This window comes from Rhipicephalus sanguineus, chromosome 9 (assembly GCF_013339695.2).
Source record: "Rhipicephalus sanguineus isolate Rsan-2018 chromosome 9, BIME_Rsan_1.4, whole genome shotgun sequence".
Classification (NCBI taxonomy): domain Eukaryota; kingdom Metazoa; phylum Arthropoda; class Arachnida; order Ixodida; family Ixodidae; genus Rhipicephalus; species Rhipicephalus sanguineus.
This window is the reverse complement of record NC_051184.2, coordinates 91,895,864-91,912,254: the sequence shown is the minus strand read 5'-3', so window position 1 is coordinate 91,912,254 and position 16,391 is coordinate 91,895,864. Positions and strand designations below refer to the sequence as shown.

The following is a 16,391-nucleotide window of genomic DNA, read 5'->3' as shown; positions in this document are numbered from 1 at the left end:
AGGGCTATAGGAAGCAGTCATGTGATGTCACTGCTGTCACATTCCAGCCGCCACCATATTGAAGTCCTCCGAACGGCGAGTGGCATTCCAAATGCCACCGACGCCGCAGGAACTGCCATTGCTTCAGTGATTAGTCCAGTGGTGTTAGAGGTTAAGGAAGACGAAGAGCACATGTGCATGGCTGCATAGGTGTCAGTATTCTGAGGACCATCATCATAATCAATTCATCATTGTGTACGGTGTGTGCCATGGTCTAGCTGAGGTCGGACACGATGAGGTATGGCTGGCCAGGATTCCGGCCTGCAGGCTGGTACCGCACAGTCGTGTCATCGCCCAGAAACTAAAGCGGTCAACAACTTCTGCCAAATGTTTCATGCATGCCAAGACAATAAAATTGAGAAGATCGGTGCAGCTTGCACCTCAGAAATTAGGCGATCGAATCGGACATGCCAAAGAAGGTGCCAAAGAGGCAAATAAAATGTACACTTGCAAATGCCTTTACAGGTTTTTGTGTACATTCTTTTTCTTTTTTTCAATCAATAAAATACATTTACACTTGCGCTTAGACGCGATGTTTTGTGACTGGATTCAAGTTTTCTAAACATGTACCACACAAGTACAGTTAGATCACGTCTACCCTTAACATTGAAGTTGTGCGTGGATCTGCAGCGCATGGGAGATGTTGGCATTACTTTTGTACAAAGTTAGTGTAAAATATGACTGACAATCACAAAATGTCATAAAGCAGAGCATAACTTAGACAGTGTTGGAAGAGCTGTTTAAATTGCTCAAAACTGCCCTAAAATAGAAATGCTGCTACATGCTGCTCCAAACTGCAGTTTTTGGCAGTAACTGCTCCAAAACGACGCTGGGAAACTGAAAACAATGAACTTTCAAAAGCAAGTTGCATACTATCATCCTAATATGCTAGTACGCAGCTTGTATACTAGCCCCATACTAACATACTGACAATGCCACAAGTACTGGCGTTCTATATCTGATTTAGCTGTATCTTTTTACCTGAAAAGCAGACTATTTCGGTAAAATGTGTCACTTGTCAGAGCGTCACCACAGGAACGCACCATCAATAAACCTCTTCTCAGTGAGATTAGTTCGATAGCATACTGATTACTATCTGCTGCTATGACAACTGATTACGTTTGAGTAATTACGATTATCGTTTATCGTTACATCAATCTCTGACTCATTACGTTTATCGTTTTATCAGCTTTGACCTTATGCCACAAGAACTGATCGTAATGAGCAGTATTATGTGAAAAACATAAGAAATATAACATCTTTAGGGGTTTTGCGACTTCAACTGGTTAATACGGCACTTCTGGAAATGGGACCCTTTAAAAACAGGATGCGGTTAGAAGATGTACTCGTGTCTCTGCATTTTTTTCACACTATTAAAGTTCCATTCTCAATTTGATGCCACTTGTCATACTTGCATACATAAAGTTGACACTGAATATTTATGGATTGATCGATTAGGGGTATGCTATGCAAACACGTAGCACTATGCACAAGCTTTTGATTTTTTCACTTTTTAATTTTAGGTGGGCTAACTCGAAGATGTCTGTGACTCGTCGGAACGTGTTTCCATGCTATTGCCTTTAAATATAACAAAAATGCCTTGAGAAGTACTTATTAAATGTATTGATGTAGAATAATATTTCTACAGTTTTATAATGTTTTAAAATTGTGTTTCTGTAGTGATTGCATTAGAGCTGCTGGAGCTCTTAGCTGAGCATTGGCATCATGTCAGCTGTATTACGAAGTTAACAGAAAACTTTGCAGAAATTATGGCACCTTGCTATGGTCCTCTTCACTACTTCAAGTTTGACATTGACACAACCTTGAGATGGCAGAGGAAGGCACTGCTAAACACAGATAGTGAGAGCACTCTGGTATTGTGCATAATAGCATAAATTGTGATTACTAGCGTAAAAGGGGACAGGTACAAGAAGAAGGAACATGGGACCACGCTAGATACGCTCGATACCAACTAGCCCAACTTTCAGGTGATTACCAGGGATTACCAGGGAATCTAAACCTTTTATACCGGTCATGATACCCGTAGATGTACTATATAGTTATCTTGGTTCTATTATATTTGTCATTTTTGACAAAAGTACTACTAGGCGTTTTGATGTCAGAGCTTTTCTCAAAACAAACTGTAAAAGAAGCACTTTACACTTACCAATTGTTCAAACTCTGCAGTGAGGTCATCTTTCATTGACCATTTTGTTCAACGTACCACTTGGCATCATTTTTGGTATCGAATGTGTAAAGAAAAAAAAAATCCCTTAGTTGCATTCGTTAACTCCCCGTCATCAGCAGTGTTTGAAATGTGGCAACATTACTTGGTTGGTTCCAGCATTTGTATTTGTATATATTGTATATATTTGTAAATAGCCAAACAACTAGCCTTCAGCTAAGGGGCCATACAGTGTTTGCACATGTTTTGCATTTACTTAGTTATTGAAATAAAATTCAAACTGGTAACTTAATTTGCCATACTACAAAGTGCGGCCTTGGAGACATTTCTCTCATTTGCCGGATGAGGAGACTTGTGTATCGTGGATGTCACACTGAAAACATACAGAAGCAGTTTCGCAATCATTTTTTTCTTTCAGAAAGAGGTAAGTGTGACTACGCCAAGTGATTTATTTAACTACAACATACGATCTCGTAGTGAAGTTTGTCTCGGGAACAAGGCAGCAGGGAGTGTAGAATATCTTCAAGAAGTTGTAAAAACAAGTGAAATGGAGAACACACGTCAATGCACACACGAGAAGAAGTCGCAGCTTCTCACTGCAGTGCGTACAGGAGTGAAATTCGTACTCAAGACATTCATGACAGCACCTTTTGGCAAATAACCAGCTTCATTTACGATGCTCAAATTAAGTGTTGCACGGACCCTGCATAGGCACAAACACAAACGGGCTTGATCTGAGAGAAAAAGTAACACTTCCTCATCAAACTCATAAACTCCAAGGAAAATAAACACACACACACACACATGCACGCAATGAATCACACAGTACATACACATCTCCCACTACGCTTTTACTCTAAAATCAAAAATCTAGAAGGTTGCAGCAGTAACAGAAGCCATGAAACCTTCAACACTGCAAGCAAACAAGCCAGTCTTGCGAGGCTAGTCCTAACGTCACATGACCAAACGACTGTTGTGGAAGAGAATAACATTGTTCTGTGGTCTTGCGAAAATGAATGATTCAAAGTCATTTCTACATAAGAAAAGGAACATGGCAATACTGTGTACAAGAAAGATCCCTGCTTTCGGAAGCAAAACAAATTTGCACATAGAGAGAGAGAGAGAGAGAGAAACTTTATTTGCGTATAACGCGGAGCAAAGCAAATGGTCGGGCCCCTATTCCAGGGCTCCGCTGGCCCTTGCCATCTTCTCTGCCCGTTGGATCAGACAAAGCTGATCATCAAAGGCCGAGCTGGACAGCAGTGCCTCCCATTTTTCCTCTGTGTTATTCATGTTGTGGTGTTCTTCGTTGTGAAGTGTACACTCCCATGTAATGTGAAACAGAGTTGGTGGGGCCCCGCACCACGGACATATATCTCTGTATGCTGTGGGGTAGAATACATGTAGCCTGTGTAAGTTCGTGTATGTGTTTGTCTGGAGTCTGCGTAACGCCGCAGATTCCATTGCTGTGAGGTTCTTATGCGGTGCTGGATAGAGTTTTCTATTCTCCCTGTAATACTGAAGAATTGTAGCAAAATTAGGGTCTAGGGGCGTTGGGTCCTCTATTGCAGTGTGCAAGGAAGCTCGGTGATTTGTGAAGCCTCGAGCCGCCTCATCCGCAAACTGGTTCCCGGTGACGCCCGCATGCCCTGGCGCCCAGATAATCGTTTGGGTGTATTCAATTGGAAAATCTCTAGGAGCTTTGGTTAGAATTTGGAAGGCCTTCGTACATATTCTACCCCTTTCGTAGTTCCTACATGCAGCCTTCGAATCCGTGATTATTGTCAGTGGGGCTTTTCGCTCCCTGCCCTCCTTGATTGCCAGTGCTAGCGCTATCTCCTCCGCTTCTGTAATGGAGGCTTGGGCTATGGAGGCACAACTTGTAATGTTTCCTTTTCGGTCTGTGACCACAGCCACCATATTTTTTGCATTAGTCTGATATGGTGCTGCGTCTGTAAATCTTGCCGTATTCAAATATTTTGTCTTTTTATCTATGTAAGCTGCTCTTGCTTTACGCCTTCCAGCATGTAGAATTGGATCCATGTTCTTCGGTAGGGGACATATCTTGTACCAGGCTCTGACTAAGCACGACAATTCCTTAGCTCTTCCATGTGCCTGTACTTGTCCACCGAGACCGATCCTCTGAAGAAGTTCTCTGCCGGTTGGCGTCTGTAGCAGGCGGTTAATCTGTGTGGTCACTTGCGCTTCAGCCAACTCATCAAAGGTATTGTGGAGTCCAAGCGCTAACAGCTTCGCAGTTGAAGTGCTTTGTGGTAGTCGCAGAGCCGCTTTATACGCCATCCTTATTATTTTGTCGGCTTTTTCTTTCTCCTCTTTGTTCATGTTGTGGTAGGGTAGCGAGTACAGTCGACTGCCGATTTTTCGGACGCCCGATTTTCCGGACATGCTCGAAAATTCGGACGCTTTCGCGGCACCGTCACCAGCCCCATAGACTTCAATATATTAGAACGTCCAAAATTTCGGACGCTGAGGCTATTCCGCGTCCGATTTTTCGGACTTTCTGCCCAAATTGCAGGTCCGAAAGGCATTATTTGAAGCCCCCACCTCTGCCGCATCTATCATCTCGTAGGTTCGAACCAGCGCTTTCGCGAGTCGATCTGTTTGAGATAGTAGCAGAGTCCGAAAGTCAGCTTTGCCGCAATGCCGAAGCGTTATGGGGTGAAGCAGACCAGAAATTCAAAGGGGCCGCTATCGCGGCGCCGTGCGGCGATGTTACGGATAAGAAATGCACGGAGGCGTGATGGCGGCAGCTGGCAAACGCGCCAGTACGACTTAATCGCTGACAACTCTTACGATAAGCATCTTCAGTTAACTGCTCGGTAGTGCACGTGGCCTAGCGCAGTTGCATGCGTACTGCACGCATTTAATAGGCGAGAACCCAAATGCGCCGCGCCGCCATTCCTGCTGCCTCTTTGCGCGAGACCGCTAAGTGCGCCGCATAGACGCGTTGCCTTCGCGGACGAAACCAGCTCGCCATTGCCGCGCCCGTGTGCGGTGAAGAACTAAGTGCGCATCACGAACCCTTTCATGATAAATGCGTGTGTACGATACAGCAACAGTAAAGTGACGGCGTCAGCTTAGTTGGCGATGTACTGCACACAACTAGAAACGATCGGCTTGACACGGCAGCAAACGCTGCGTATCGGCGGCGATTCGGCGATGTGTGCGCGCCTGCGCACACGCATCGGGGAAAGCCGGACGAGTCGTCCGCTCTTCCGCTAGTCATTGTGTTCCGCGTCATCGTTTACAAACGCTTCATGCGAGATAGCCGTAATCTATTCCGCGCTTTGCTGTTATCAGCGGCGCTCATCACGAGGTGCAAAAGCGGCGGTTGGCACGTACGTAGTTAAGCGGGGTTCGCGGCAGGTACCGAATGTATTTGCGAGAGCCTGGGCGCGCACCAAAATGCCTGATAATTGCACTGGGAGGCATTAAAGCTATTTCGGACGTGGCTGTGGCGATTTGACCACTTGAGCAGAATAAAAAAGCATGAATTTGTTTTTTCGGACTGCCCGATTTTTCGGACGATTTCGCGGTCCCTAGGGAGTCCGAAAAATCGGCAGTTGACTGTACGTTAGTCTGCTGATGACTAAGCTCTTTACCAAACGAAGCGCGTCTTGCTCTTTCAGTCCAGCACGATTGTTCGTTATTCGGACTATCATACGAACAATTTGTTGAGCTGTTCGTTTAATCATGTTCAGTGTGTGGAGACATCGCTGATTGGACTGTAGCCACATCCCTAGGATTCGAACGGTCGTTTTCTCTGGAATAATATTGCCTTCTAACTTGACCTCAAGGCGAAGGCTCGGGTCTGTCCTTTGTTTTTTACTTTTGGAGAATCGAATGAGTTCCGATTTGTCTGCTGAGCACTGAAGTCCCCTTTCTCTAGTGTACTCTTCGATTGTTTTAGCTGCAAATTGGAGCCGTTCTTCTTTTTCTGCCAGGCTACCCTTGGTTGTCCATATAGTGATGTCATCCGCATAGAAGGAGTGTCGGATGTCTGGAATATCTTCGAGTTTTCTGGCTAGACCAATCATAGCTATATTGAAAAGCGTAGGCGAGATCACAGCGCCTTGAGGTGTGCCTTTGCTCGGTGGGTGGAAGACTTTAGATTCGTCTTCTCCTACTTTGATGACAGCGGTTCTTTTAGTAAGGAAGTTTTGGACGTATTGGTACGTCCTTTGACCGCAGTTCGTTTCTGCTAGCCCATCTAGTATGGCCTTATGGCTTACGTTGTCAAATGCGCCTTTTATGTCGATGGCCATGACAATGTTTTCTCCTGCTGTTGGAACATTTGTTAGTACTTCCTCCTTTAAAAGTAGAAGGATGTACTGCAAGAAAAACGTTTCATCAAAGACAGAAAAAAATAAAAGCGTGGTCCCCGTGCACCTGATGAGCCTGCAGAATAAAATGCGAATGTTCTCAAACAAAGGTGCCAGGAATGATCCCAAGTGGAAGCAACTCGAAAACTTGCGAAGGTCCTCGTTACAATGTCGCACAAGTCGAACAATCCTTTGGCTGTTGCCGCAAAAGGAAAACCACTCAAGTCAGACACACGCAACAAGTGAATACATGTCGGCATTAAACTACAATGCAGAGGAACACTGTTTCGCTGAGTTTCTCATAGAAAGCTACCACACTTAAGTTCAAGAGTATGCTCAAACCTCAATATAACAAACATAAATGTAACGAATTGTCGGTTATAATGATGTAAATGAAGAATAGTCTTGTCATAGATACATTGGTATGAATATATGATTATAACGAATTTTCGGTTATAATGAAGTTAATTTTGCGTCAGACGTGACATCGTTATGATGAGGTTTGCGTGTGGTAGCCCAGCAAAGTCCAGCAGATATGACAACTTGCCGAAAATGTGACCAATCACAAACAGAAATGTACGCTACCAAATGTATTCGCCGAGGACACTCAATTTTTGTCTAGCAGGCATAAAACTTTCACTCGTTCTACCTAAACTCTTTCACCTGTGAGACAGCCAGTTAACGCTCTTTAAACACAGGTAAGAAGGAAACAAACAAAACACCATCTGCTTTACATCTTGTGACAGGACGTCCACCGTTTTTTCATGAGTTATCCTAGCCCTATATTGTTTTTTTTTTCTTCAAACGGTAAAATGTGACCACCTTGAATTACAAAAGCCTTAGATTCATGAAAATCTTAGAAAAAGAAAAAGAAACCAGAACACTATAGCTCCTCCTGTCTACATCAAAATTAACGACGCTAACCCACTAAGAAAGCTTTTACAGCCAATTCTGAACGGTAGCGCAAAGAAGAACACGGACGGCGACAGATCAAGGCGGGACACAGAACAGACGGACACATAGCTAAAAATCAAGCTGTGACGAATTTTTCTTTTTTTTTTCAAAGATGTTTCATGCTTCCTTTTGCAGTGTGCTCAACACTACTTCGCTTTCCTGTCACAAATGTGCACTAAAGTCGATATGATCCACGTACTACTAAAGGAACCAATCTCTTGGTTACAGGGGCAGCGCAGAGCGGTAGCTGCCCTCCTAAAATTTCTGCCTGCCCCTTAAGAGCAAAGATGTTCAAGACACAGTGCATAAAGCGCCCATCCTCCCTGCCCCCCAGAAGGAACTCACTTGTCGTGGGTGCCCCCTCATGTCTCCAAAATTCATGACGTCACGGTGCAGTAGCTTCAAGGCAGCAGGGCCATCCACTTTTCACCTCTGCGTCTTTTATGGCTTATGGCTTAACGAGCCTCTTTTCAAGATGCAAGTGGCCTTTTTCTGACTATGTACAAGGCTAACTTACTAGCAGAGCTCAAACAATCTTCACTCCACAATGTCACTTTAACACTGCTGTGCCCTTTAATCAACATACGTGTCCGTCCTATGCAGAGGACTAGTAAAAACATTTTTGGTCGGAGAAAAAAGTTGCACCATCTGCTAATGAGACAAACGCAAGACGTAAGCCACGCCTGTTTCTAAGAGTGCCTACTATTATGAGCACACACATCAACATGGCTGACAGCGATATCTGAAAATGTGCGAAACATGTTACTGTTCAGCTCCTCACAATGTACGTCGGGAATATATGCGCCAGATATAATGTTTATACAATGTTTCAGCCAGATACAATGCAGCTACGAGGTCAGACTTTTGACCCTGGGACTATAGTCGACACTTTTCCTTTTATTAGGTGGAACAGAGACTTGCATGTTGGCTGCAACAGGTGGCAAAATTTTGCTCCTTCAGCTGTAGCACTTAGAGGCGAAAACTGCTTGCTTGAGAAATGGAAATGCATAAGTCACTAATGAACGAATCTTCACTGATTACACTTGTAAGTACTTTAAAGTGAATGCTCCAAACTGGGAACACTAGCCAAGTCATACTCTGTTGGACCGAAATCTGCAGAGGTCCTCAGTGTCGGGATTATCACTGACGTGTACTAAGAAATTTAGTGTAACCATGCGTTCCTGCTGTTTGACAGCATGTATCTCGAAACTGATGTAACCCCTGGCATCTATTTCAAGTGGATGTGACTTGCAAACTCAGTGGCTATACATGCCGCACTAATTAGTCGAAATGTAATTAGCATAATTATGGGTTTCAGCTTACTTTGTGCGCTCGCTCTTTCAAGCAATCAGCTCTAACAATCAGGATTGTGCCGTCTGTACGGGCGACTTTTTGAAAACTTTTTAGTCTCACAGAAAAAAAAAAACAACTGGTGTATATAAATCACAATCACCAGGTGGAACATATTAACAGGGCATGAGCCACTCAAGCAATGCGTTCATTGCTTGTAATGTGTTAAGCGATGCACTTCTTAGAATTTCATAACTCCTACTAAGCTAGCTCCATTTCTGTGGATTCTTGTCTAAACTGAAACTATGACACTAAGGCTTGCTTTCCTGCGCAGTGATGTCATGCGGCGGTCACGCTTGCTTTTTATTGAATTGCAAAAAAGCAGAAATTTCTTCATATTCATAGCACTGTTCCTAAAATGTCGTTACACAATTGGTTGACCGAGCGCTTTCACACACAGAGACACACAATTTTGCCCTATACACTCACAGACACGGTGTATTGTTCTTTTACGCTAAACAATGGCTGACGTGGGTTTCCTTGAAAACAGATGGTGCTACGTCACACAGCATTCAAACAGTTCCCACACCGCTGTAAGTAAAAACACGGTCGAGAAATTAATGCAACGTCTGGTCGGACAAAGCCCCAACCACATCTGCAACTTTGAACTAAACAATGAACTCCCGAAAAGAGAGACAGAAAGAAAAGTAAGAGTGCTGTAAGGAATGCTGAAGTGAAAGTACGCATTCACTGTGGCGCCTCAATACGCTGGCGAAGTAACCAAAAAATAGGAAAGGATTTAAGCAATAAATGGACTTAGCCAGCAAAACAATTGGTCGATTGCAAGAGCAAGCTGAAAGCAAGAAGTAGTGGACAATCACTTGGCCACAAAATGAAGCACAACATTAACAAGAATCAAATACGTCCCGAAATTGTGGAAAATTATATGGAAGGCAAGTTTAGATAGATGACGGCGAAAATACACTTGTTAAGATTAGACTAATAGTTCTTTTTTTAAAGAAGTCTTTTTATGGCTATAGCGTTGCAAACCTGTAGCCACTGTTGTACCTTTTCCGAAGGAAGTTGCGTACGATATACAACTACCTCTGTCACAAGTGATGCCTGTTGCAACTATATGTTCCTTACACACCCATATCTGTTAGAATTGTTTGACGTTGACTCCTTTATGTTCTTTCATTCTTGAAGATTTCATCCCAGCAATTCTTTGTAGTCTGTTCTGTGCAGCACTTTTTTTCTTTCTTTTGTTTCAGAACAATAAAGCCAAGGCCGTTGAAATGTAAAACGGACTACACCTACTACACTCAAACCTCGATATAACGAACATGGAAATAACGAATTATCGGTTATAACGAAGTAAATGAAGAATAGTCTTGTCATAGATACAATGTTACAAATAATCGTTTATAACGAATTTTCGGATATAACAAAGTTATTTTCGTGGCAGATGTGACTTTGTTATAATGAGGTCTGAGTGTACTGTGATACGAGCTTCTCTCTACCTAAGAGGATCCGGTCCCTGCCGGCAGTAAGTTATTCGTCCTCATTACTTTCTTCACATTTACATCATAATTACTACAAATAACATCCACTATACTTTCCTTGGCTTTGTTGTCTGTTAGTTCTGATTGATGTTGTGTCTAGCAAAGGAAAACAAGCCCTTAAAATCCCCCTTCTTTTGTCCCTTCAGAGGATCCATACTAACACGAGAAAAATGCATGGAACCACAACAATTAGTCCCATGGTTATTGAAGAGTTGGTTGGGTCTCTCTTTATGCTTGCTGACTTTATCTGCAAGAATGAAGGAGCAACACCAAGTGGCCCCTTCCTCAGATGACAGTTAGTACCGTGCTGCACAACCTTAATGAAAACCACTGACAAACCATGACCAGCTGTGTCAAACAAAGAAACAAGCCCTCAAAACCCCCCTTTTGTTTCATTCATTTACCATGCTGCACATAACTTGAAACAAACATGTCTGGAGGTCATCATGGAGTCACAACAGCAACTACGAGTCTGGCAAGAAAACGTATCGATATTAACTAGCTTGGCTTATATATGATAAAGCCATCGTTTTATTACTAAATGCACATGGCTATGCCTGCACCAATTAAGTTGCTAGGGTTAGTTGAAAATAAAGTTCATAAATCTCATTATTTACTGGTTGTGATAATGGCGGTCATGCCAACTTTCCCAAAGTTTGTGTCCTAGGCACTCTGTGAACCGTCGGACATAAAAACAGACACATTCCATGCAAGGAATTTCTGACTATGCGAATTTCGCGTCAACAGGGGTTATGTCCGAACTCGCACTGATGTCTTTTTAGGCGCTTTTTCCGCACTGACCGTTCTTTGGAGACGTGCCCAAACGAGAGCTCTCGTATCACCACCTTTTCAATGCTGGCTCAGCCATTGTGCTAGCATTAATGCACCGTCAACCGTCGCAAACTGCCACGAAAGAATAAAAACCGTCTACACCAACTGAGTGCCATTAGCATCGGGTGCGAGACGTTCACACATTTCATGCTCCTATTTACATATGCAAAGACTGTAGTGCTCCATCAGCAAGCACTCTCGGGCTGATGGGAAGCAAAATGTCTGGGATAGGAAACAAAAAAGCAGGCCCATGCCTTCTAGTGTACAAAGGGGCACCGAGAGGCATCCTACAAGACATGTATCGTCGTGCGCTAGCATAAGAACAGATAATATAACAAGCTTCTCCTCAAGGCACTGTTGCAGCTAAAGGCCCAGCAACAAGCACAACAGAAAAAAAAGAAACGGTTGCACCAGCCCACATGCCAAGCAGCTGCCTGTGCTGAATACGCAATGTCAGTCATCTTGACCGTGCCAACAGCAACCTAAATGGAAGACCACCTTCCAAACATACTCATGCCTGATGAGGTTAAATGACACCCATACGCACTATGCCAAAGACACTGATACTTCTTTTGCAGAAACTACGTCTCGGATTAAAAAGAAAATGAAGAAACGAAGAGAATAAAAAGCATTCATGCCACAGCAATACAAAACTCTAACGACGATATCAGAAAATGTTTAATCTTGTGCTGTCTCGCCACTTTTAACGAGCTTGTCAAAGAAAATACCTTGAAGGTCTTCTGAACGTTTCAAGAACATTATTACTTGCGTCAATTTATATCAATTTAGCGAAACAACAGCGCAGCAGATGCAAGGCATGAGTGCTCCAACACTTCTACCCCACGAGGTGGCAGCTTCGCGGCAAAGCTCTCTCTACATACCGTAACGCAGGGCTGCCACAAGCAAGGTCCCGCAATTCAAACACTATATGACTGGCCACGTCATTAAAAAAAATAGCAGTCACGCAACTGTCCTCAAAACAGCAGAACATTGCACAATGTCCATGTGACGGAATTCATTCAGTAAGCCACTGGCTCCAGCACGCACAAAATGTCGTCGCCATACGTGCTTCGAATTCGCAGTTGCCGAACCTGCAGACTGGGTCGCACGGTGGCAGCAGTACTGGAAGCTGGCCAGTCTGATACAGAATGGGGAAACGTAAACCTCGAAGAAGGAAACGGAAACCAGAGCTAACGAAGAAACAATTAGCTTCGGCCCTTTTTGTCGTCACACCAGCACAGCTTCGGCCGCTTGTCGGATGACGGTGTAGGCATGCTCGATGTCCTCTTCGGTCAGAGAGGCCGAAACTGCAATGCGAATGCTCGCTTCTTTGGGGTTGTGCTCGCGGTCTTCGAGGTACCGGGCACGGGTCAGTGCTACACCTGCCTCCCATGCCTGCAGACAGGTCGAGAGAACAGAGGCGACGCAACGAGTTAAAGACAATATTTCGCTTTGATGAAGTGGGTAAAGCGAACTTCTTGCATAGGGGAGCGCGGATTTGGTTAGAAAGAAAGACAACACGACAGAAAGGACGCTCAAGCGACCTTTCTGTCGTGTCTTTCTTTCTAACCAAATCCGCGCTCCCCTATGCAAGATGTCGAACCAACTAGTCCAACAACTGACCATTTTGAAAGCAAACCTGCGTGTTCAGCCAGAACTGTACAGACAAGACGAGTAACACGAACACAACACAGATACGGATGACGAGGTACAGTAATTCCTCGTTATAACAAAGTCAGCGGGAAGGCAAAAAAATTCGTTATTAGCGGTATTTCGATACAAGTGACCATTCGAGAAAAGCTAAAGCAGCCGAGCTTTAATTGTGCCACAACTGTGAGAAAGTCAAAATACAATGTATTCAGTGAAGCTAAGCTTTATTAAGGTGCAAAAAAGGCAGTAGTAAGCTCTGGCTGTTTCAAGTTCTTGCCAGGTGCGAGCAACCCCTGCTCCTATTGGACCAAGCATTGCATGAGGCCGTGGTCCCTGCCCATGCATTCAACTTTATTTCGCAGCAGACGTAGGTGCTCCCATGTCTGCGCCATAGTTGGCACTTCAAGTGGCTCTTCGTCCTTGTCGGGGCCATCAACAGTGTCAATTATTTCCACATCCGTCGCTGGGGTGACCACGGGAGCAGCAGCATCAGCCAACGTGGACGTCTCGAAGTCGCCTTCCACCTCTTTGCCAGCAATTTTATGAACAGCCTCGCACAGAGTGCTGCAAGCCCAGTCATCGTCAGGGTCGCCGACGACAGCTCGGAAAAAGCCAGTGGTGCGCAGAGCGACCTTCGAAGGTGCGAGTTCTTTCCATGAAAAGTTCAGCAAATGGATCGCACCAAGCAAATCAATGCTGTACCTCTTGCTGGCGTCATATGCTGTGAGCATGCGCTGCAAAAGAGCCTTGCAATACAGCTTCCAGGTGGTCTCAACGATGCCCTAATCCACGGTTGTGTTTTCAGGCAAAAATTCCAAAGCGATCGCCTTGATGTTGTCGATCTTCCCATGGCTCGGACAACTGTCAATTATGAAAAGCACTTGCCGACTCTTTGTGTCAAACCGTCTATCCATAAGGCACACATAGGCTTCCAAAATAGCAGCAGTCAACCATGCTCGCTTGTTACTTCTGTAGATGCATTCTTTGGGAATAGTTGCATTTCGGAAACACTGCGGCTTCTCCGCCTTCCCCTTTATCAACCAGGGAAGCATGCCCTCGCTTGTTGCATTGGCACCAAACAGCACCGTGACATGCTCCTTGCCGAGGATCTGCCAGCAGTAGCGAATGTGCAATTCGGTAGCATCTTGTAGAAAAATGCAGCCTCATCTAGGTTGTAGATGTCTTTGTCTGCATGCTCTTGAAGTAGAGCTTGGAGTCGATGTTGGCACCATACGTCTACAGTGTCGCATTCACAGCTGCGCTTTCGTCAACGATAGACTTCAAGATCATGCCGTGTCATTTGTTGAACCCCTCAAGCCAGCCATTACTGCACTAGAAATCTTTATGGCCCCATTTGGAAGGCAACAGCTTTGGCTTTTGCAGTAAGTTCAGGTCCATGCACAGAGAGATTTGCACTCCTGGCGTTCTTCAGTCACTGTAAAGGTGCACCTTCCACTTCGGGGTATTTTGAATCGTGACTCTTTCTCTTCGCGGAGAAGCTCTTTTCAAAGTCATCTAGCACAACTTTGTTGTTTTTCAGTACAGCTCACAAAGTAGACGACAGTACACCAAATTACTTCGTGATGTCAGTTTTCTGCTGCCTCCCTTTTTCCACTTCTTTTATCAGCAGAACTTTCTGCTCCGAAGTCTGATTTTTCGCCCAGAGCCTGGTGGAGTCATTTATCACCGTAGACCACAAAAACACACATGCGAAGCATGCCTAATGAAGCACTCTGTATAACACAACCACGTGGCCTGCAGCACGGATCCAAAAGCATGCACCATTGGCACCAAAGTGACTGAACGTGGCAGGCGATGCAGAAGCTTCAAAATGTCGTCAAGGCATCCTGCTTTCCTCGTGCGCACTGGTGATGGTGACGAGTGCAATGGCACGCTTGGCTTCAGCTTCACGTGTTGTAGAGAAGGGCACCCGCTGACGGAAGCTTGTGCTCAGGAGGGCAGCTTTGGAGGAGCGGTGACGTCGAAACTGGCAGCAGCTTTTATAGGGGGGGTGGTTGGACGCCGCGAAATGCTACAAGAGTTTCGCACTGGAAAGCACTGCAAATGCCGTGGCTCGAGTCTGAAGTGGTGTTTGTAGTGCTCAAAAAACAATGCACCACTCGTTGTGGTACACAGTGAAATCGTGAAAACAAACCCATTTTGCAGTAGGGGCTTTGCATGATTACTGGGTGATTTTTTCCCGAGGCGTCCAGCCATGAAGTTTGCAAAACAAGAGTTCTTTAGAACAACGTTGTCAACAAAACTTAATTCTATGGTTCGAGTTTCAGTGTTCACGCACCGTCGCATCCACGCCATTGACAAATGTCTAGGAACAAATTTCAATGATCCTAGCACACATTTGGACCGTTTGTCTGAAGTCGGATGGTGCGTTTCGGCACCAGAAGTGCTCTTTAAGGAGCTAAAATTTTGCTCGAGCGCACCCCATGGAATGCTACGGCACAAGTCAGCCCACGGTCTTTTGGCCACTTTTCGGCATCCAAGTGACCGCGGTTTTCTGGTGTCGTAAAGCGTCAGGGAAAACCTTATTTTTTTGTATATTAAATCACGGGGGACACCAGTGATGTGATTACGACCAAGATTAACATTCCGGGTGCGCTGCACCATGGCATTTCACAGCTCCCGTTCACTCCACAGTAAACAGCTGGGAGCACTTGGCAATTGATAGGCACCTGTTACTAGGCGGTCATTGGTCGTGGGTTTGGTACTTTTGTGGCCTGTTCTGTGCCTGCATGAGACTAGTTCATTGGCGTCATTAATTTGACACTGCATGTGCGAAGGGGTTGTCGCTGCTCAATGACGCCTCTGCTTGCCACTTCATTCTAAGCAGGTCGAGCTCTTCGTGCGCTTTGAGTAACGTGGCTTAATATGCATGCATTTGGGTCGGGACCGGAAGAAATTTTGAATAAAGCGATATTTCGAGTCAAGCCATTTCATTATAACGAGGGATTACTGCATGTTTTTATACTTTTAACGTCACCATTTTCCATCTTGTCAGTATTGCGCTAGCAGCACGAAATGTCCCCGCCGTATTGACATGCGTGCTTGCTTATGTTCTTCAAGTGACAATTTTTCACCTGCTAACAATTGTTACAGAGCTATTGCTTTATGTGAGACGCACATCATCATGTATCAGAAGCTCCTCGAATGTTATCGCGAATTCCAACCTATTTGCATGCATGAGACAAATAGCAATGTACATTCTCAAACTGACATGACAACCAGCAATTACGTTGGAATGTCGGTTTGCTCATGTATAAAAAGCCAATGCATTTCACCCATAGACCAGATTTTGATGATCGACCACTGTTATACTTCTGCATGGGATTTCGAAGGGGATGTTAGTGTTGAAAATAAAGAAGTGGGGCATGAGCTCGGGGAGAGACGCGAGAGACAAAAAGGAGGGAAGAGAACGAAGTGGGATTCGGAGCTAGCCCTTACACAGTAAAGACATCTACGACCACGCGTCCTCGTTATTTATATTTGGTGCCGTGAAACCCGGGAGTGGTCATTTCGGGA

At 44.7% G+C, this 16,391-nt stretch overlaps 1 protein-coding gene across 1 annotated transcript in view; it reads right to left on the bottom strand.

Annotated features, from left to right (window-relative positions):
* Positions 1 to 9,836: 9,836 nt before the first annotated feature.
* The window catches only part of LOC119406014 (serine palmitoyltransferase 1), a 43,825-nt gene continuing 37,270 nt past the window's right edge, over positions 9,837 to 16,391 (bottom strand). Inside the window, exon 12 of the mRNA XM_037672862.2 lies at positions 9,837 to 12,599. Coding sequence (XP_037528790.1) covers positions 12,432 to 12,599 — 168 coding nt within the window. The 3' untranslated portion in view covers positions 9,837 to 12,431. The remainder of the gene's footprint in view (positions 12,600 to 16,391) is intronic.